This window comes from Xenopus tropicalis, chromosome 8 (genome assembly GCF_000004195.4).
Source record: "Xenopus tropicalis strain Nigerian chromosome 8, UCB_Xtro_10.0, whole genome shotgun sequence".
Classification (NCBI taxonomy): domain Eukaryota; kingdom Metazoa; phylum Chordata; class Amphibia; order Anura; family Pipidae; genus Xenopus; species Xenopus tropicalis.
In genome coordinates, this window is record NC_030684.2 from 87,419,287 (window position 1) to 87,441,622 (window position 22,336).

General features: G+C 41.3%; 1 protein-coding gene across 2 annotated transcripts in view; it reads left to right on the forward strand.

The window, feature by feature from the left end:
- The window catches only part of slc24a4 (solute carrier family 24 member 4), a 108,307-nt gene that overhangs the window by 39,259 nt on the left and 46,712 nt on the right, over positions 1-22,336 (forward strand). For both annotated transcript variants that reach the window (XM_002933226.5, XM_031891465.1), the window contains exons 3-4: positions 2,288-2,364; positions 13,279-13,353. In XM_002933226.5, the coding sequence (XP_002933272.2) occupies positions 2,288-2,364; positions 13,279-13,353 (152 nt within the window). The remainder of the gene's footprint in view (positions 1-2,287; positions 2,365-13,278; positions 13,354-22,336) is intronic.

Below are 22,336 nucleotides of genomic sequence, written 5' to 3' on the forward strand. Positions count from 1 at the left end.
CATCGAGGCACTGCAGATTCAGGACCGGCAGCAGGGCTGCTGAACTTCTCTCATGGTGGGAGATGCAGCTCCTGCTGGTAGCAGAGTTTGGGGCCATCCTCTCTGTAGGTAGAGGCAGCCTAATACTCAGTGGTGGATATAATGACATAGTGCTAATCTCAAGTCTTCAGTAAGGAACAGCAGAGTATAGCAGCAATCTCTTATGGAATTCTGGCCTTGAATATTGCCTTGGGGTGAGGCTGGCAAGGTCCTATTTATTTAATAAAATGTAAATAAATGCTGTGGCCTCTTTTTACCCATTTCTGGCTGCTGGTGTTTTATTAAGGTATGTAACAATGGAGTTCAGAGGGATGGCTGAAAGGGAAGGGCAATTGAGGAGTCCCCTTGTCATGTAAAATCAGATAGCTTGTATAGAATGTGGTAATGACAGAAAAACACTATATCACTATGTCAATAGTAAAATAATACTTCTGGCAAGCTACCACAAATGAAAAAGGTATTATTTATGGCAAAAGCTTGGCTAACACACAGAATGCGTCTGCATCTTATCAAGGACTGTGTTAATTTGTTGATGGGGTTCTAGTTGGAACACTTGCTCCCTAAATTACTTAAAGCAAGTGCAGGGCTAGTTTGGTGCCATGCACATATTTCCTTTATTAATGTGGCTCAGGCACAGTATGCCATGGTGAAAGAGATCCCTGTATGCTGCATCTGACACTGACCAAGCAGTAAGTTTAGGACTCCTTTTGCGCATTGTGACCATGTCTGTTTTCTTTGTGTTTTCTTTGAGAATGTGAGATTATGTGCAATTGATGAACATGTAAAGGTACAACCATTCCCCACCCAAGTGGTGCCCATATTTAGATGAGTGCAATATTTGCAAACATTTACAAATTTTGTGCAGAGTGTTCTAGCATTATGTGCAAAATCTTGTGGTGCCTTTCAGTGGCTACAATAAACACTACATAGTGGAAAAAAAATTTAAATTGTGCTGACATATGCAGTTTAATTAGAAACCAAATGTGGACCCTCTGTATTTCTTCAGCTGATGTTTTTGAGATCTACCCATTATAGCTGTTAAGTGAAGTGTGATTTCATTCAGAAGCATGGAAACATTTGCAGAATTTTTAACACTGTACCACCTTGATTTACCTGTGAGAGTAGCAGAGGTCAGTGGTGTAACTATAGAAGAAGCAGATCCCGTGGTTGCAGGGGGTCTATAGTCATAGAAATACCCACTCTGCAGCTGCTCTTACCTACACCGGGCAGGGAACAGGGATGTGATCAATTGGATGGGCATTGACTCAAGGGATGAGAACATATTTTTGCCGCTTTATAGGTCCCTGGTAAGGCCTCACCTTGAGTATGCAGTGCAGTTTTGGGCTCCAGTCCTTAAGAAGGATATTAATGAGCTGGAGAGAGTGCAGAGACGTGCAACTAAACTGGTAAAGGGGATGGAAGATTTAAGCTATGAGGTTAGACTGTCGAGGTTGGGGTTGTTTTCTCTGGAAAAGAGGCGCTTGCGAGGGGACATGATTACTCTGTACAAGTACATTAGAGGGGATTATAGGCAGTTGGGGGATGTTCTTTTTTCCCATAAAAACAATCAGCGCACCAGAGGTCACCCCTATAGATTAGAGGAACAGAGCTTCCATTTGAAGCAGCGTAGGTGGTTTTTCACGGTGAGGGCAGTGAGGCTGTGGAATGCCCTTCCTAGTGATGTGGTAATGGCAGACTCTGTTAATGCCTTTAAGAGGGGCCTGGATGAGTTTTTGAACAAGCAGAATATCCAAGGCTATTGTGATACTAATATCTACAGTTAGTATTACTGGTTGTATATATATAGTTTATGTATGTGAGTGTATAGATTGGTTAGTATAGGTTGTGTGCTGGGTTTACTCGGATGGGTTGAACTTGATGGACAATGGTCTTTTTTCAACCCTATGTAACTATGTAACTATGTAACTATGTATGTACTATGGGTGGGTAGTGGAAGGAGGGCCAAGGTAGGAGATTTTGTGTGTGGCGGGACTCTTATTTTTGCAGGGGGGCCCAGTGTATAGTTGTTATGCCACTGAGCAGGTTATTATTGTAGTGAACTTTTGTATATATATTTATCAATATATAGCTAAAGTGTGTATGAGCTTGGGAGACTGTGTATAAGGATATACAGTACTATAGAGAGAATGCCTGACCCTAAGAAGTACTGGAAAGCAGTGGGAGCTGAGCACTGCCTCTTTAGGCAACAGAATGACATTAATCCCATTCTATTTTTTTTTCTCTGCAGCAATTAATGAGTTTCCGGATGATTTATTTAGCATTAAGGAACGGCAGAGAGGAGCAGTCCTTTTTCATATATTTTGTGTAAGTATTTATACTTGCTGATTACAATGTAAAGTGTTTTAAAGTGTTTTTTTGGAAGGATGAGTGACTTTGCACCGTAGCTTACAATATTTTGCCTTAGGTATAGAGACCCATAACAATCAGATGCTTGTGGTTAACGAAGACCTGTAAAAATTAACTGGTGATGGGCTGCTATGGGCTTCTAGACATGGAGCAAATCTACACAAAATCACAAATAAATGAGTAGTAAAGTTATTCTATCGGAATGTCAGAATGACCAAGGACCTCAATGAGCTGCTCTAGGTGCATAGTGAATCCCTAGTGAGTGTGATAACAATGAGCCTAGGCCCCTAGAAAACAATATTATTCTTTTCCATGGGAAATATAATGGTGGCAGTGTCAGACTGTGGTGTCCGGGCCCTCAGTTACTGCTGGTAGTAGGGGGGACAGCGGACCTGGGTATTGGCAGGGCCCACTAAGACCAGGGTTTGCCCTGACTGACCCTGAATGGTGATCATAACACTGCCATTGCCCTTATAAAGATTGAGTATGGTGCAGCCATTTATCACCTCACTAGCATGTAGGGTCATGTGAGAGGGCAAGATAACAGTTGCCCAGCAGAGCAAAAAAGAGTTGGTACCCCAAAGCTGCAACAATGAGAAGCCATTTATTAGAACATGTCTGGTTTACTTTGCACTTCTCGTTTCAGGAGTGCCATCTGCACATACTTCCTTTTTTGCATGTTTTAATTAACATAATGAATGTAAGCTACCATATTGCCTTTAATCTTCCTGCAAATTTCAGTTGAACATCTGCAGTATAGCACTACTTAGTGATTTGAAAAAGATGGTTTAAGCAGTCTCTACTGAGAATACTACAGATAGAATTGACTGGATACTGTCATCAGATAATGGCTCAATTATTTAATATTTTTTACACAAGCTTTAAAAATGTCCTTTTTATATTAGAGGTTTAGACTGGTCAGATTAAAGGTGTATTTATAGGATGAGTAAATGCAATGCCTCTGTTACCATTTCCCCACTAAGGGGCTGATTTACTTACCCACGAACGGGTCGAAATGAGTCCGATTGCGTTTTTTTCGTAATGATCGGTATTTTGCGATTTTTTTTGTATGTTTTGCGATTTTTTCGGATTCTTTACGAATTTTTCGTTACCAATACGATTTTTGCGTAAAAACGCGAGTTTTTCGTAGCCATTATGAAAGTTGCGTAAAATCTGGCGATTTTTCGTAGCGTTAAAACTTGCGCAAAAAGTTGCGCTTTTTTCGTAGCGTTAAAACTTACGCGAAACTTTGCACCTTTTAAGTTTTAACGCTACGAAAAATGCGCAACTTTTCACGTAAGTTTTAACGCTACGAAAAAAGCGCAACTTTCGTAATGGATACGAAAAACTCGCGTTTTTACGCAAAAATCGTATTGGTAACGAAAAATTCGTAAAGAATCCGAAAAAATCGCAAAACATTCGAAAAAGTCGCAAAATGTTCGTTTTCAAGTCGGAACTTTTCCAATTCGGGTCGGATTCGTGGGTTAGTAAATCAGCCCCTAAGTCTTATTAGTTACTTCTCTCTCAAAGTTAAAGGGGCAATATGTCATGATTATGCCATGCAAAGGTGTATATTAATAATAAGTATTCCAAGGAGAATTGTTCTAAATGTTTGAGCCATTTAGATAAAGAGTATTTATTCCTGCTTTGTCTCAGAACAGCAGCTCCGAGGCAGGGATTGTATCTTAAAGGAACAGTAACACTAAAAAATAAAAATGTTTTAAAATAATTAAAATATAATGTACTGTTGCCCTGCACTGGTAAAAGTTGTGTGTTTGCTTCAGAAAGACTACTGTAGTTAATAGAAACAGCTGTTGTGTAGCCATGGGGGCAGCCATTTAAATTGAAAAAAGGAGAAAAGGCACAGGTTACATAAGAAGATAACAGATAAACTGTGTAGAATACAATGGGAATCTGCTACTTATCTGTTATCTGCTTAGTAACCTGTGCCTTTTCTCCTTTTTTCAATTTAAATGGCTGCCCCCATGGCTATACAGCAGGGTATTTATATAAACTGTAGTAGTGTTTATGAAGCAAACACACAACTTTTACCAGTGCAGGGCAATAGTACATAATTAATTAATTATTTTTATTCACTTTCATTTCTTGGTGTTACTGTTCCTTTAAATTCTGCCATAAAGCAAGACACACTTCTGTTTACCAGATGAGTAGCAGGAAGTATATTCATTTGCCCTGTTGACAACAGTATCCCTTTAGATACTGTTTGCTTTGCCTTTAAAATCAGTTGGCTTTATTTATTAGTTTTTAAATTGTAGGCAAATCAAACCTGCAATTCTGCAAGGCATACCGTACACAATACAATTCTAGATAACACAATGTAAATGAACTTAAAATGAGGTCACTGGGTTTAATTCAATTTATTAATCATACACATGCTGTATACAATTATCTGTAAAGAGGAAGGGAGAAGTCAGCAAAGTAATAATTATTCCACTGAAGCGCAGTGAATCGAGCATCAGAGAGATAACGGATACAAATGCTTCTCTGTGGCTTCCCTGCAGGCTGCATCGGGCTGTTAGAAACTGGCTCTCTTTCAATAACTTTCATTGTTGTTCAGCTAGGCATTGTGGGTATCTGTCCAGTCATTACCAGCACTCAGGGTTTTTATGCCCCTACACTGTTTTGACAAAAGGTAGTTTCTAGTTTTATTATTAGAGCAAAGATGAAATAAAAAAATTGGGCATGCAAAGGTGTAAGAATTCTGTATTTATTACTATTTGTCCTTGACACAAAAACAAAAAACAAAAAAAACTTTACTAACAGTCTGTGAGTAGCCTGCATATTGAAATATATCCCCAGGGTCCTTATAATGTCAAATTGAGAGCAGTGTTCTCTGTCAGGGCACCCTCAGGTGTCTGGAAGGAATATAGAATGTATAGCCCCCATTTTCTCATGCTGAATAACATTGTTTTACTTGCCTGTGAGTCACTGCCAGCAGGTGAGTACCTATAAAAGACACACGCACGTGGATAGTGTGACATGCTGAATGCCTGTACACGCAATTTTGGGGGAATTAACATTGGTAGGCAGGCAGGCATGCAGAGGATCTGGAGCATAGAGACAGGGACACCAAGTCTTCAGGCAAAACTCAGGTTTATTAACCCTTTAAGTGCCAGCCGAATTCGTCATTTCGGTTCCCCCCAGTGCCAGACGTTTTTTAAGCATTTTGTACTCATTCACTTTAACAATGTTTTTTGGTAGGAAAACCTCCACGAAACTAGGGAAATTATATATCGTTTTTTTCGTCACTAATTGGGCTTCGACATACATACCAAATTTTATAACTTTTCTGGAGATATGATGTGTATTTTGGGTGAAATATGTAAAAAAAAAATAAAATTATGAAAAATTTCTGTATATTTTGAGGTTTTTTTCCATAGAAAAGTTAATTTTACTCACTTTTTTTTATTGTTTGTAAAAGCCCTGATACTCCCAATTCCAACGATACCAAATATGTGGTGGTACCCCACAGTTCCTGTCCAGAAGTAACCCCCAAACTAAAGCAATACTTAGTACAATATCACACCAGAACAAAGCAGAAAAGCGCTTGTAACAGTTAATGCAGCATAACTTATATGTAAATCTAAAATATCCCCTCATGTTTGGTATCTTTAGAAACTACAGACCTTCAGGTTTCTAGGTGCAATGTAGTTTTCACTCAAAAGCCAAATACCTTTTGTCAGTGCATTGTGAAATTTGGAACTTTTTATGACATTTTTTTTTTTTTCTAAAACGTAAACTTGGACGCATGATCAAATGTGGATTTGACAAAAAAAAATCTCATAAAAATTTTCTAACAAAGGCATATTTGAAAGACAAACTTCTCCTGAATAAAATGATGCCCCATATGTATGGGTGCACATAAAGACATGGGCACCAAACACTCCAAAGCAGGGGCAATGCACAAGGGCAATTACAGCTAAAAATGTGGGGGCTGCGCTCTATGTGCACTTCCTGCAGTTTTTCAGTGTTAACCCCCCCTACCTGTGAAATAACCCCCACAAACTATATATTTCTGAAAAGTGCACACCTTCAGCTATTCAGAGACACCACTCTTCTCTTTCTACATGGAAAATTGTGGCCGCAGTCCCTTGCAGAAGTAAGCGCTTTGGTCAGAAATCAAGGAAAAACCAGATAAAAAACCTAGATTTCTCCCCAAAATCTCCATGGCAACTACCAAAAACTTACTAAACATCGATCTGCAAGTTCCCCTGAATAAAACGATACCCCATATGTATGGGTGCACATAAAGACGTGGCCACCAAATGCCCCAAAACAGGGGCAATGCATAAGGGCAATTTCTGTTGAAATTTTGGGGGCTGCGCTCTATGTGCACTACCTGCAGTTTTTCAGTGTTAACCCCCCCTACCTGTGAGATAACCCCCACAATCTATATATTTCCGAAAAGTGCACACCTTCAGCTATTCAGAGACACCACTCTTCTCTTTCTACATGGAAAATTGTGGCCGCAGTCCCTTGCAGAAGTTAGCGCTTTGGTCAGAAATCAAGGAAAAACTAGATACAAACCTAGATTTCTCCCCAAAATCTCCATGGCAACTACCAAAAACTTACTAACCATCAATCTGCAAGTTCCCCTGAATAAAACGATACCCCATATGTATGGGTGCACATAAAGACGTGGCCACCAAATGCCCCAAAACAGGGGCAATGCATAAGGGCAATTTCAGTTGAAATTTTGGAGGCTGCGCTCTATGTGCACTACCTGCAGTTTTTCAGTGATAACCCCCCCTACCTGTGAGATAACCCCCACAATCTATATATTTACGAAAAGTGCACACCTTCAGCTATTCAGAGACACCATTCTTCTCTTTCTACATGGAAAATTGTGGCCGCAGTCCCTTGCAGAAGTCAGCGCTTTGGTCAGAAATCAAGGAAAAACCAGATACAACCCTAGATTTTGGTCAGAAATCAAGGAAAAACCAGATAAAAACCTAGGATTTCTCCCCAAAATCTCCATGGCAACTACCAAAAACTTACTAAACCTCAATCTGCAAGTTCCCCTGAATAAAACGATACCCCATATGTATGGGTGCACATAAAGACGTGGCCACCAAATGCCCCAAAACAGGGGCAATGCATAAGGGCAATTTCAGTTGAAATTTTGGGGGCTGCGCTCTATGTGCACTACCTGCAGTTTTTCAGTGTTAACCCCCCCTACCTGTGAGATAACCCCCACAATCTATATATTTCCGAAAAGTGCACACCTTCAGCTATTCAGAGACACCACTCTTCTCTTTCTACATGGACAATTGTGGCCGCAGTCCCTTGCAGAAGTTAGCGCTTTGGTCAGAAATCAAGGAAAAACCAGATAAAAACCTAGATTTCTCCCCAAAATCTCCATGGTAACTACCAAAAACTTACTAAACATCAATCTGCAAGTTCCCCTGAATAAAACGATACCCCATATGTATGGGTGCACATAAAGACGTGGCCACCAAATGCCCCAAAACAGGGGCAATGCATAAGGGCAATTTCAGTTGAAATTTTGGGGGCTGCGCTCTATGTGCACTACCTGCAGTTTTTCAGTGTTAACCCCCCCTACCTGTGAGATAACCCCCACAATCTATATATTTACGAAAAGTGCACACCTTCAGCTATTCAGAGACACCACTCTTCTCTTTCTACATGGAAAATTGTGGCCGCAGTCCCTTGCAGAAGTTAGCGCTTTGGTCAGAAATCAAGGAAAAACTAGATACAAACCTAGATTTCTCCCCAAAATCTCCATGGCAACTACCAAAAACTTACTAACCATCAATCTGCAAGTTCCCCTGAATAAAACGATACCCCATATGTATGGGTGCACATAAAGACGTGGCCACCAAATGCCCCAAAACAGGGGCAATGCATAAGGGCAATTTCAGTTGAAATTTTGGAGGCTGCGCTCTATGTGCACTACCTGCAGTTTTTCAGTGATAACCCCCCCTACCTGTGAGATAACCCCCACAATCTATATATTTACGAAAAGTGCACACCTTCAGCTATTCAGAGACACCATTCTTCTCTTTCTACATGGAAAATTGTGGCCGCAGTCCCTTGCAGAAGTCAGCGCTTTGGTCAGAAATCAAGGAAAAACCAGATACAACCCTAGATTTTGGTCAGAAATCAAGGAAAAACCAGATAAAAATCTAGATTTCTCCCCAAAATCTCCATGGCAACTACCAAAAACTTACTAAACCTCAATCTGTAAGTTCCCCTGAATAAAACGATACCCCATATGTATGGGTGCACATAAAGACGTGGCCACCAAATGCCCCAAAACAGGGGCAATGCATAAGGGCAATTTCAGTTGAAATTTTGGGGGCTGCGCTCTATGTGCACTACCTGTAGTTTTTCATTGATAACCCCCCCTACCTGTGAGATAACCCCCACAATCTATATATTTCCGAAAAGTGCACACCTTCAGCTATTCAGAGACACCACTCTTCTCTTTCTACATGGACAATTGTGGCCGCAGTCCCTTGCAGAAGTCAGCGCTTTGGTCAGAAATCAAGGAAAAACCAGATAAAAACCTAGATTTCTCCCCAAAATCTCCATGGCAACTACCAAAAACTTACTAAACCTCAATCTGCAAGTTCCCCTGAATAAAACGATACCCCATATGTATGGGTACACATAAAGACGTGGCCACCAAATGCCCCCAAACAGGGGCAATGCATAAGGGGGGGCTGTGCTCTACCTGCAGTTATTTAGTCTAAACACCCCCATACCTGTGAAATAACCCCCACAAACTATATATTTCTGAAAAGTGCACACCTTCAGCTATTCAGAGACGCCACTCTCCTCTTTCTACATGGAAAATTGTGGCCGCAGTGCCTTGCAGAAGGCAGCGCTTTGGTCAGAAATCAAGGAAAAACCAGATACAACCCTAGATTTTGGTCAGAAATCAAGGAAAAACCAGATAAAAACCTAGATTTCTCCCCAAAATCTCCATGGCAACTACCAAAAACTTACTAAACCTCAATCTGCAAGTTCCCCTGAATAAAACGATACCCCATATGTATGGGTACACATAAAGACGTGGCCACCAAATGCCCCCAAACAGGGGCAATGCATAAGGGGGGGCTGTGCTCTATGTGCTCTACCTGCAGTTATTTAGTCTAAACACCCCCATACCTGTGAAATAACCCCCGCAAACTATATATTTCTGAAAAGTGCACACCTTCAGCTATTCAGAGACGCCACTCTCCTCTTTCTACATGGAAAATTGTGGCCGCAGTGCCTTGCAGAAGTCAGCGCTTTAGTCAGAAATCAAGGAAAAACCAGATACAAACCTAGATTTCTCCCCAAATCTCCATGGCAACTACCAAAAACTTACTAAACCTCAATCTGCAAGTTCCCCTGAATAAAACGATACCCCATATGCATGGGTACACATAAAGACGTGGCCACCAAATGCCCCCAAACCGGGGCAATGCATAAGGGGGGGCTGTGCTCTATGTGCTCTACCTGCAGTTATTTAGTCTAAACACCCCCATACCTGTGAAATAACCCCCGCAAACTATATATTTCTGAAAAGTGCACACCTTCAGCTATTCAGAGACGCCACTCTCCTCTTTCTACATGAAAAATTGTGGCCGCAGTCCCTTGCAGAAGTCAGCGCTTTGGTCAGAAATCAAGGAAAAACCAGATAAAAAAACCTAGATTTCTCCCCAAAATCTCCATGGCAACTACCAAAAACTTACTAAACCTCAATTTGCAAGTTCCCCTGAATAAAACGATACCCCATATGTATGGGTGCACGTAAAGACGTGGCCACCAAATGCCCCAAAACAGGGGCAATGCATAAGGGCAATTTCAGTTGAAATTTTGGGGGCTGCGCTCTATGTGCACTACCTGCAGTTTTTCAGTGTTAACCACCCCTACCTGTGAGATAACCCCCACAATCTATATATTTACGAAAAGTGCACACCTTCAGCTATTCAGAGACACCACTCTTCTCTTTCTACATGGAAAATTGTGGCCGCAGTCCCTTGCAGAAGTCAGCGCTTTGGTCAGAAATCAAGGAAAAACCAGATACAACCCTAGATTTTGGTCAGAAATCAAGGAAAAACCAGATAAAAACCTAGATTTCTCCCCAAAATCTCCATGGCAACTACCAAAAACTTACTAAACCTCAATCTGCAAGTTCCCCTGAATAAAACGATACCCCATATGTATGGGTACACATAAAGACGTGGCCACCAAATGCCCCCAAACAGGGGCAATGCATAAGGGGGGGCTGTGCTCTATGTGCTCTACCTGCAGTTATTTAGTCTAAACACCCCCATACCTGTGAAATAACCCCCGCAAACTATATATTTCTGAAAAGTGCACACCTTCAGCTATTCAGAGACGCCACTCTCCTCTTTCTACATGGAAATTGTGGCCGCAGTCCCTTGCAGAAGTCAGCGCTTTGGTCAGAAATCAAGGAAAAACCAGATACAACCCTAGATTTTGGTCAGAAATCAAGGAAAAACCAGATACAAACCTAGATTTCTCCCCAAAATCTCCATGGCAACTACCAAAAACTTACTAAACCTCAATCTGCAAGTTCCCCTGAATAAAACGATACCCCATATGTATGGGTACACACAAAGACGTGGCCACCAAATGCCCCCAAACCGGGGCAATGCATAAGGGGGGGCTGTGCTCTATCTGCAGTTATTTAGTCTAAACACCCCCATACCTGTGAAATAACCCCCGCAAACTATATATTTCTGAAAAGTGCACACCTTCAGCTATTCAGAGACGCCACTCTCCTCTTTCTACATGAAAAATTGTGGCCGCAGTCCCTTGCAGAAGTCAGCGCTTTGGTCAGAAATCAAGGAAAAACCAGATAAAAAACCTAGATTTCTCCCCAAAATCTCCATGGCAACTACCAAAAACTTACTAACCATCAATCTGCAAGTTCCCCTGAATAAAACGATACCTATGTCTGGTTGCGCATAAGTACATGGCCACCAAACCTGAAAATGCATAATATTGGGGCTGCACTCTATGCACCCCTTTTTTTTTGCCTGCACCCGAATGAATGGAATACGCTCGGGTGCAGGCACATGTAGCCGATATACGCATGAAAACGCGTGAGAATGCAAAGTCTCGCGTTTTCATGCGTATATCGGCTACATGTGCCTGCACCCGAGCGTATCCCATTCATTCGGGTGCAGGCACAAGTAGCAAGCGTAGGGCTGAATTTTCGGCAATCGTTTTTCCACTTGCTGAAAAAATCAGCCCTACGCCATGTGTGGCATCAGCCTAACCCTTGGCAATAGAAACTACCAGAACAATCTTAGCACCTCTGGACCTTTCTAGAACAACTGAAATCAAATGAAGTTAAAATGGAATAAAACCACTAAAAGCAATCAAAGAACAATAGTTGCAATGAAATCGGTGGTCAGAGCCCTGGATCCACCAATGTCACTGCAAAAGCAACCTTTTAGGGGCACTAAACACACAAAGAACAATGCAAAGATAAAACACCATAAAATCAGTAAAATCCAATAAAACCACCTAAACCAACAGAAGAACAATAATTGCAATGAAATCGGTGGTCAGAGCCCTGGATCCACCAACGTCACTGCAAATTCAGCACCCAATAGCAATAAAAAAGTTACAGTGCAATAGAATAATTCAAAAACAGAAATCAATTATGAAAATGCCAAAAAAACACTAAAATGCAACCAAATAAATCAGATAATTATAGAGCAAGATCAGAAATAAAGTTTTAGTAAAAAAAAAAGACTGCCAAAGAAAGCAAAGAAAGAAAGAAAAGAAAAGAAAGAAAGAAAAAAAAAAAAAAAAATTTTTAGACAGTTGAGATAGAAATAAGCAAAATAAACAGTGGTAGAGAGTTGTAGTTCAGCTTACCCAAGGCAGGCAGGCGATCAGAGGCGATCAGGGTCGATAAATCCAGCAGGCAGGCAGCAGGGGAGCTCCATCCGGTCCAACGTGCGCAGCAGGAGTGAGGGAGCCGACAGTAGGCGGCGCTATTTAAAGGGACAGCAGTGGACACGTCATCAATGCGTGTCCACTGCTGTCATTGGCTGGAGCGACGATCGGTGCGGCTGGGCGACCGGATCGGTGAGTATGTCCTTATTCGCTCGTTGCCTAGGGGGTTGTGAAGGCTTTACAAGCGCTGCGCTGCTTTAAAAGCGAGCGCAGCGCTTGTAAACCCGACAGTGCCATTGGACGTAGATTCTACGTCCCATGGCACTTTGGTCCCTTGGTACCTGGGACGTAGAATCTACGTCCCTTGGCACTTAAAGGGTTAAGGGCCCATTCTTCCCAACAGAAACATAAAGACAATAGTTCATACACAGTTCAGGGTTTTGAGATGTCCCTTCTTCAGGGTTCTCACCTTCCAGAGTTATTTTCCACGCTCCGGAACCCTCAGGCTTCCCACTAAGCCTTGCTGAGCCCTCTCAGCACTCATTCATTCGGTCAGCACTCCCTCTGCTTCCTGGCAGTGGCAGGTGGCACCCCCAGCTCCTCTGGGAGTTCCTCACACAGGCAGCCCTCCTGCTCTGTGCCCTGCTCTGAGAGTGACCTTCACATAGTCACTGTTCAATCCCAACTCTGTAAATCACACAACCCTTTTTATTGGCTGCTCACCTGCAGCCTAATCAGGCAGCTCCCTACAGCTGGCCAAATCAAACCTTAAAGGAGATTTACTCCAAAACAGCATTACCTGCTGTAAAACCAGGTATTTTACCTTGAATACTGGTGGAAATACACCAAATAACGCTCTTTCCCATTGCATCTCTTACAATAGTTATAGCAGAATCCTGGGCTGTTGAGATCCCTAACTCATTATTACCATTGCTGATAACATGTTTTTTTTTTTAATTGCAGGCTCTCTACATGTTCTATGCTCTGGCTATTGTCTGCGATGACTTCTTTGTGCCATCATTAGAGAAAATCTGTGAGGTATGTGGCTGTGTTCTCCGTAGCTCTCCATTCAACAGGCTATTACTCACTGACCTACAGAAGGCAGGCATTATATACCATAATAGGAGTATGAATGCCTGGGTGCCAAGTGTAAAGAAAACAACATGTAAAATCGATATTTCGATCACAAATTCAAACCTTTCTCAAAAGGAAGGTCTTGAGAAAGTTCTATGTAGGTGACCAAAATGTTAAATTTTGGATTTTTATAATTTTGAAATCAGTCCTGTGAGTGTGGTGTTTTCTCCATTTATATATATATATATATATATATTGAAATTTAAAATCTGTGCTGAGGTCTTTTTGATGATTGTATCGGTAATACCTGACTGTATAGACTGTATATCTCTTATTCTTTTTTAAAGGGGAAGGAAAGGCTAGTAAAGAGTTAATCTCAAGCTGCAGGCATACCTTCAGTTGTCTCAGTAGTGCCCTTAGGCCTCCCCATATTTCACCTGTTCAGAAGATCTAAAGCCAGACAGGAAGAAAAAACACTGAGCTGTGTAAGGAAAGTTCCCATAATGCCTCTCTCCTGCACAGACACCCAGAGCAACTGAACATGCTCAGTTAGTTAGAATATGAGTCAGCTTCCTGCTGATTGGCTCAGATCCACATTCCTAAGGGGGGGAGTGAGTTCTTGTGGGAGGGGGGAGCAGGAGAGAGGAGAAAGCTGAAAGCTGTGTGTCTGTGGCAGAGGAAAACAGACACAACTAATCTTTTTACAGAGAACTCAGTACAGCGTTTCTGTGAGTGCTTATGGCTGTATTTACATAGACCTTTCTGATAAAGCTTACTTAGTTTTTACCTTTCTTTCTCCTTTAAGTCTTTTTCTGTTTTCTTTCTCTTTCCTTTTTCTGTTGTTTCCTTTTTTGATTTTTTCTTTATACTTCCCTTTTCCGGTCTCTCTATACTTGTTTTGGCTCTCTTCATTTTTCTTCTTTAGACTTACCGTTTCAGTCCTTCTTTATATTTCTGGCACTATTTATTTAATTTTCTGGTCCTCCTTGAGCAGGCCATTATATAATTAATGATTATTTTTATACACCTGTATAACCCCTTTTACATTTTCTGATACCCATCATGTGTGCTTTGTATAAGTTTAGGTGAATGTGAAGTTTATGAAATTAGTTTATGTGAACAAGTTTGGCAATTATTCTGTCCAACACAGTATTATAACAAACCATTATGTGAACAAGTTTAATGTTTATTGTCTATGGCAACATATTGTCTATGGCAAAGATTTTTATTAAGGTTGTAACAACATATAGTTAACTAGTAACACAATAACTAACAGGCTGCCCATGAATTGAATATTTATAACTTTGATATCTTTTACTTGGTTTCTTTGTATCTTTGTGCATATTATACTTTCTAAAGCTGGACTTTTTTTAAACATTTCTTAAGATTTGCATACATGATAAGATGATGTGGTTAGGGAGTGGATCTTTACCTGAATTGCCCACCAACATGTGGGCTGAAAACAGGATTAGATCATAATGGGGCCTAAGGCAACCTGACAGGAGACTACTGAGTCAATGTGCCAATGCAGTTCTCAGATACGGTCAGGCAGGCTTTTGGGAAGCCTTATGGTTTTAATAGCTTTTATCTGGCCCATATGCCCAGCTTTATTTAAATGCAGTCACTAAAGTGTTGCCTGAGTGTGACTGATGCCATTGGTCACACACTACATACACAGACTGATTTAATACTCAACGAGTGGGGCTTTTGACGGGCCTGATATGAATGTACAGTGGTGTCAAAAACTATTTGCCCCCTTCCTGATTTCTTATTCTTTTGCATGTTTGTCACACTTAAATGTTTCTGCTCATCAAAAACCGTTAACTATTAGTCAAAGATAACATAATTGAACACAAAATGCAGTTTTTAAATGAAGGTTTACTTTATTAAGGGAGAAAAAAGACTCCAAATCTACATGGCCCTGTGTGAAAAAGTGATTGTTAAAAAATAACTTAACTGTAGTTTATCACACCTGAGTTCAATTTCTGTAGTCACCCCCAGGCCTGATTACTGCCACACCTGTTTCAATCAAGAAATCACTTAAATAGGAGCTACCTGACACAGAGAAGTAGACCAAAAGCACCTCAAAAGCTAGACATCATGCCAAGATCCAAAGAAATTCAGGAACAAATGAGAACAAAAGTAATTGAGATCTATCAGTCTGGTAAAGGTTATAAAGCCATTTCTAAAGCTTTGGGACTCCAGCGAACCACAGTGAGAGCCATTATCCACAAATGGCAAAACATGGAACAGTGGTGAACCTTCCCAGGAATGGCCGGCCGACCAAAATTACCCCAAGAGCGCAGAGACAACTCATCCGAGAGGCCACAAAAGACCCCAGGACAACATCTAAAGAACTGCAGGCCTCACTTGCCTCAATTAAGGTCAGTGTTCACAACTCCACCATAAAAAAGAGACTGGGCAAAAATGGCCTGCATGGCAGATTTCCAAGGCGCAAACCACTTTTAAGCAAAAAGAACATTAAGGCTCGTCTCAATTTTGCTAAAAAACATCTCAATGATTGCCGAGACTTTTGAGAAAATACCTTGTGGACCGACGAGACAAAAGCTGAACTTTTTGGAAGGTGCGTGTCCCGTTACATCTGGCGTAAAAGTAACACAGCATTTCAGAAAAAGAACATCATACGAACAGTAAAATATGGTGGTGGTAGTGTGATGGTCTGGGGTTGTTTTGCTGCTTCAGGACCTGGAAGGCTTGCTGTGATAGATGGAACCATGAATTCTACTGTCTACCAAAAAATCCTGAAGGAGAATGTCCGGCCATCTGTTCGTCAACTCAAGCTGAAGCGATCTTGGGTGCTGCAGCAGGACAATGACCCAAAACACACCAGCAAATCCACCTCTGAATGGCTGAAGAAAAACAAAATGAAGACTTTGGAGTGGCCTAGTCAAAGTCCTGACCTGAATCCTATTGAGATGTTGTGGCATGACCTTAAAAAGGCGGTTCATGCTAGAAAACCCTCAAATAAAGCTGAATTACAACAATTCTGCAAAGATGAGTGGGCCAAAATTCCTCCAGAGCGCTGTAAAAGACTCGTTGCAAGTTATCGCAAACGCTTGATTGCAGTTATTGCTGCTAAGGGTGGCCCAACCAGTTATTAGGTTCAGGGGGCAATTACTTTTTCACACAGGGCCATGTAGGTTTGGATTTTTTTTCTCCCTAAATAATAAAAACCCTCATTTAAAAACTGCATTTTGTGTTTACTTGTGTTATCTTTGACTAACAGTTAAATGTGTTTGATGATCAGAAACATTTTGTGTGACAAACATGCAAAAGAGTAAGAATCAGGAAGGGGGCAAATAGTTTTTCACACCACTGTATGTATGAATGTGTATCTGAATGCAGATTTGATATTTTTTGCCCCATTGGTACAAAGACCAGTGGAGTGCCAATTTAGTCAAGAACAGTTAAATCAGCATCTGATATCTGGCCATGTATGGGCATATTCATTTCACAGGTTTTTAATCCTACTGTATCACACAGTTTGTCATGCTTGGAGTTGTCACATTTGCATATTAAATCCAGAGGGAACTAACCCAGTTTAACAAACTGGTCCTTACAGTTGCAAACACTCCAGTTAGTTTCGATCCGCTCATTTGGCTAATTCAATTTACAACAGTGCCATCAGATCGGTGACCGCATCAATGAGCCAATGTGGTCCTGATTTGAAAACTCAAACCTGCCAAACAACACCTCCTGCACCTCAAAACCTGCATTTATTTGATCTTATCTACTACATAGATCAATGCCCAAAGAAGGCAGTATTTTAGGGCATTTTTTTATGATTTTAATGTGCACCCTGTACCTTGCCTCTTATGGGGGCAACTGAGGAGCAGAGGCAATGCAGTGACTTGCCACCATTGTGCACTGCATTTATCGCTCATCCCATTGTCAGAAAGCCTAAACAAGGGGCAGACAGAAGAGGTATGTGCATAGCACCCCTTTTCCCACAGAGTTGTGCACCAGGCAAGTGCCTCTTCTGCCTGCTTCTAGTGCCCTTTCTTCCGTATCTTCATATTTCTTTATGCACTCATCCTACCGTCTGCTTTTTTGTAACGCTCCGCTATCCTCTCTAGTTTGCCAGATACTACCAGTTAAAGTGAAACTGTTGGACAGGCCAGTTTGATTGTAGATACGTTTATTTGTATGAATAGAGTATACAGACAGTCCTGACGGAGCTGTCTCGAAGAAGATACTCTTACTATTGTCACAAAACATGCTCATATTATAATATGCTCTGAAACACTCTTATCAGTAGTTAGCCCTGTTATCTCTAAAAGCAGAACAGACAGTGGGGCCCAGGTGGCCAACACGCACCGGGAGCCCCTTGTCAGGCAGACTTAGCAAAACTCATAAAACATAGCTTTTTAACAGAAAAACAACTTAAGCATATTTCAAAACCCTCTAATATTAAATGATATGAACAAGATGGAGTTAAGAAAACAAGATGGTTTCTGTTTTCTTTCACACCTCCCTGCTCCCTCTGCCATTCGCCTGTCCTCCATGCTCCATCCTCCATCCTCTGCCTCATCATCCACTCTAACGCTTTACCTAACACTAACCCTAAAAGTTCCCTTTTATAGTTAGGGTTACAAAGAGCGTTAGGGTGAGTAGGATTGAAAACAAATGTAGGAGGGCTGACAGCGTACGGAGGGAGGATGGAGAAGGACGGAGCATGGCAGTAGGACTCTTATCAGCTGATACTGATAACTGGGAGAGAGCAGAACAGATCACAAAGCAGGCATATGCTTCAGGTACACATGGTGTAATAACGGAGACCTGGCACAGTGAAAGCCACATGTGGGATAAACTAATTTCCAGATACACCATAGGAATGCTGGATTTTGCTACCACCATGCTGGGTAAACCAACTGCTTTCCCTGTTTGCATATTTATTTCTTCTTTTCCCTTTTTCAAAAGGTGACATTATAGGGCAAATTTATTTTTAGTACCTTGTTTCTTTGTGTACCAAGAAGCTTTGGGCCATTATTGACTACATGGAGGGGCATTACCTAGTTAACATGTTGAGATTTCTTATTTATCATTTATTTACATATTTTGGTCATACTAAGGCACTTGACTTCAAGATCTAGAGTGAGAAGTCAGAGGCCAGAGGGCTGCTATAATTTTTAATGAGCACTACATCTAAGGAATGTTATGGGTAAGCTAAGTTGGGGCAATGGGAAACTTTATCAGTTTATCAGATGTCCCATCATGGGTAGCCACGCAATGGGTAATGGAGTGAAGTCAACAGCTTATTACTGATGCCAGTTAGCTAGTATTTGTGTTGAAGAATGTCCATTCATAATGGCTTTTGGGGGTGCATTGTACAGTTAACCATAGTAAAGGAAGATATCTAAGCACGGTAAAATGCAATGTAGTACTACAATAAAACCTATATTTCCAAATATTAGGTTCTGTGCAGGCAAGCTTCTAGTAAAGGTAGCAGAGCTTAAAGTACACTCAAAACATGTCAAAACGTATTGGAAGCAACTTTGACTCTTTTTTTCAGTTAATGGACATGGCTGTTTGTGAACTAGAAATAAAATCTGCAATTTAATGCATAACAATGTTAATTTGACAGACTGGTCACTAGAGGGTGCAAGATAAATGCACTTAAAACACACACGTATATTCTTTATTTGATCCAAGAAAAATTGGCCAATTTACACACGTTTATTGATCCATAGGAATTAAAGTAGAACATTCACAGATATCAGAGGAAATCCTTCCCTTTCTATATATTATATATAACTCTAAACAATATACTTATTATTTAACTTCTTGCAGTAATTATTTTATCTGAAAATAAAATTTATTTTAGCAACTCCCATTATAATATAAATATAGAGAAGGAAAGTTATTTTGGCATTTTACAGCCAACTGATTTGCCACATTAGTGCCACCTAGAACAATATATTTATTCTGCAGAAAGCATTAACATAACTAACTAAAGAGCTCTAGAAGCTTTCTCTGTTTCTTAAGACAGCAGCTGGCATTTTAAGTAGTTCCCTGCTGTAGCTCCAGCAGTTGGTAGCTCAGACCACACATTCCTAAGGGTGGGGGGAGTGAGTTTTATGAATTTTTATGGGAGGGGGGAGCAGGAGAAGGGAGAGAGGAGAGAACTGGGCAGACTCTGGCCCCAAGGATTTTTCTGAGAGAGGAAGTCAGATACCCTAAGAACATGTTTACAAAAAAGGAGACAAGAAATCCTATGTTATTTTGATAGAGGACTCAGTGCAGTTTTTCTGTGAGTTTTTATGACTGTTTTTATGACTGATAAGGCTTACATAGTTTTTAACTTTCCTTCTCCTTTAAGACCATATAATATATATAGGCACCCAAGGATACATGCCTGGGGTGACCTATGAATTCTTTCTGAGGAAAGATGGACTTGTAGGTAAATCTGCCAACTGAGTTTGGGGGGTGGTAGGCACGGACTTCCAAATGCCCATTCTTCCTTATCAGTACACACACACAAGACTGCCCTGCACATGCACCTATTGGGTAAGGGAGGGATGGGCGCTGTTGCTTATAAATCCATCATTGTAAACTGTAAGAGATTTCAGGTTAAACTACAGATTTTCAGGTTAAACTTCATGGTAAAAAAATGTGGTAGCCTTTATCTAAGGGGGTTTAGAAAACTTAAAAAGTTAAAAAAAAACATTAAAAGTTTGAGGCACCAGAGTAGCATTTGTCTGGGTAGGTTCATATATTTTTTTTTTTAAATTGACAATTTTTTATTTTCGAATTCACAGCAATAAACATGACAATAATCAAATAGCCTCTATACATATTGTCGTCTACAGAATATTACTTCAAGGCCAATGGTATACAATAATTATTCCTTACACTCTTTAAAGGAAAATCAGAAAGCCGGGAAGAAAGAGGAAAGAACAGAGAGGGAAGGAAAGAGAGGGAGAGGGGAAAAAAAAACCAGGGTAGGGAAAAAGGAAAGGGAGAATGGAGACTTTAGTGAATAGAGACATATATGGCAATAGGGCAAGCTTAGTAGTACTGACATGTATAGACTCATCATTCAGGTAATATTGAAACTTCTCCAAGAGGACCATTTCTTATGGTGGTTTCTTAGAGAGTTTCTGTTTCTAGCATCAAAAAACTCAAATTTTTCAGTTAAGTCCAGAAAGTTTGTCATTTCCGTCATATTTGGAATTGAATCTGTTTTCCATCGTTAGGCAATTGACAATCTGGCTATTTCCAGGATGTGGACCGTTAATAATTTTTGGGAGAATTTTAGGAGGTCAAGGTCCAGATTTAAGAGTGCAGTAGAAGGTGTTGGTAGGTTCATATTTTAACTACTAAAAAAAGCTTACAAAATATTGGTCAATATGTAGTCTGCTGTCCCAACCACAAGCAATCAGCATCTTATGGCCCCAAACTACAGCCTCCCCTACTGATAGCTGGATAGTGTGGATGTGGTCCTTTCCAGAAAGCTTTACACAGTTCCAGCATCTGATCTGATTTTTTGGGCCAGATAGGGTTCAGCTTCCAGTTACTGAAGTAACTTTTATGTGAAAGGGTTCAGGTTATAGGTACCAGAGGTTCACTAACTGAAGAGGGGTCATATTACAGGCAGGGCCGGATTTGTAATCCCGCCGCCCCAAGGCCGGCCCAGTCCGTCTTGCTCCGCGCATGCGCAAATGCACCATCGGCACCCCCACGCATGCGCAAACGCACGATCGGCATTCCCCGCACGCATGCGCGATCGATACAGCGTGTAAGCATTCGCATACGGAGCAGTTGGGGAGAGGTCCCCACTGCTCCGTATGGGCGAAAAAGCTTTAGATTGCGGTGCGGCGGGGCGGCATGCCGCCCCCAAATTTGTGCTGCCCTAGGCCCGGGCCTTTGCGGCCTCTCCGCAAATCCGGGCCTGATTACAGGTACTATAGTTATAGTAACAGTTTTAAAAGAGGGTTCCGATTACAGTGGTAGGGAACAGATTACAGCTTCCAGTGAAGCACATACCTGAGAGTGTTCAGCGTACTGGCATCACAGTAACATTTATTTGGAAGAGTTCAGATTAAATGTATCAAAGATACTAGATATCTGGAATGCCTGAGGTTTTAAGTACTAGACCACAGGTGTCAGACACAAGGCCCGCGGGCCAAATCCGGCCCGCCAGGCCTTGCAATGTGGCCCGCACCGATCTCGCCGGCCGTACTTGCTATCTATTATGCATACGCATAGAATCTATGCACATGCGTATTAGATAGCAAGTACGGCCGGCCATAGTAGAATCATTCTATGGCATAGCCGGCCGTACTTGCTATCTATTACGCATGCGCATAGATTCTATGCGCATGCGTAATAGATAGCAAGTACGGCCGGTGAGATCACAAGCCACAAGTCAGGAAAGATTCAGGAGGCGAGTGCTAAAGAGCTTGTGTTAAAAAAAACACAGGAGAGCGTATGGCCGTATGCTAAAAAATACACAGGAGAGCGTATGGCCGTATGCTAAAAAGTACACAGGATAGCGTGTGCTAAAAAGTACACAGGAGAGCGTGTGCTAAAAAATACAAAGGAGAGCGTGTGCTAAAAAGTACACAGGAGAGGGTGTGCTAAAAAATACACAGGAGAGCGTGTGCTAAAAAATACACAGGAGAGCGTGTGCTAAAAAGTACACAGGAGAGCGTGTGCTAAAAAGTACACAGGAGAGCGTGTGCTAAAAAATACAAAGGAGAGCGTGTGCTAAAAAGTACACAGGAGAGGGTGTGCTAAAAAATACACAGGAGAGGGTGTGCTAAAAAGTACACAGGAGAGCGTGTGCTAAAAAGTACACAGGAGAGCGTGTGCTAAAAAGTACACAGGAGAGCGTGTGCTAAAAAGTACACAGGAGAGCGTGTGCTAAAAAATACACAGGAGAGCGTGTGCTAAAAAGTACACAGGAGAGCGTGTGCTAAAAAGT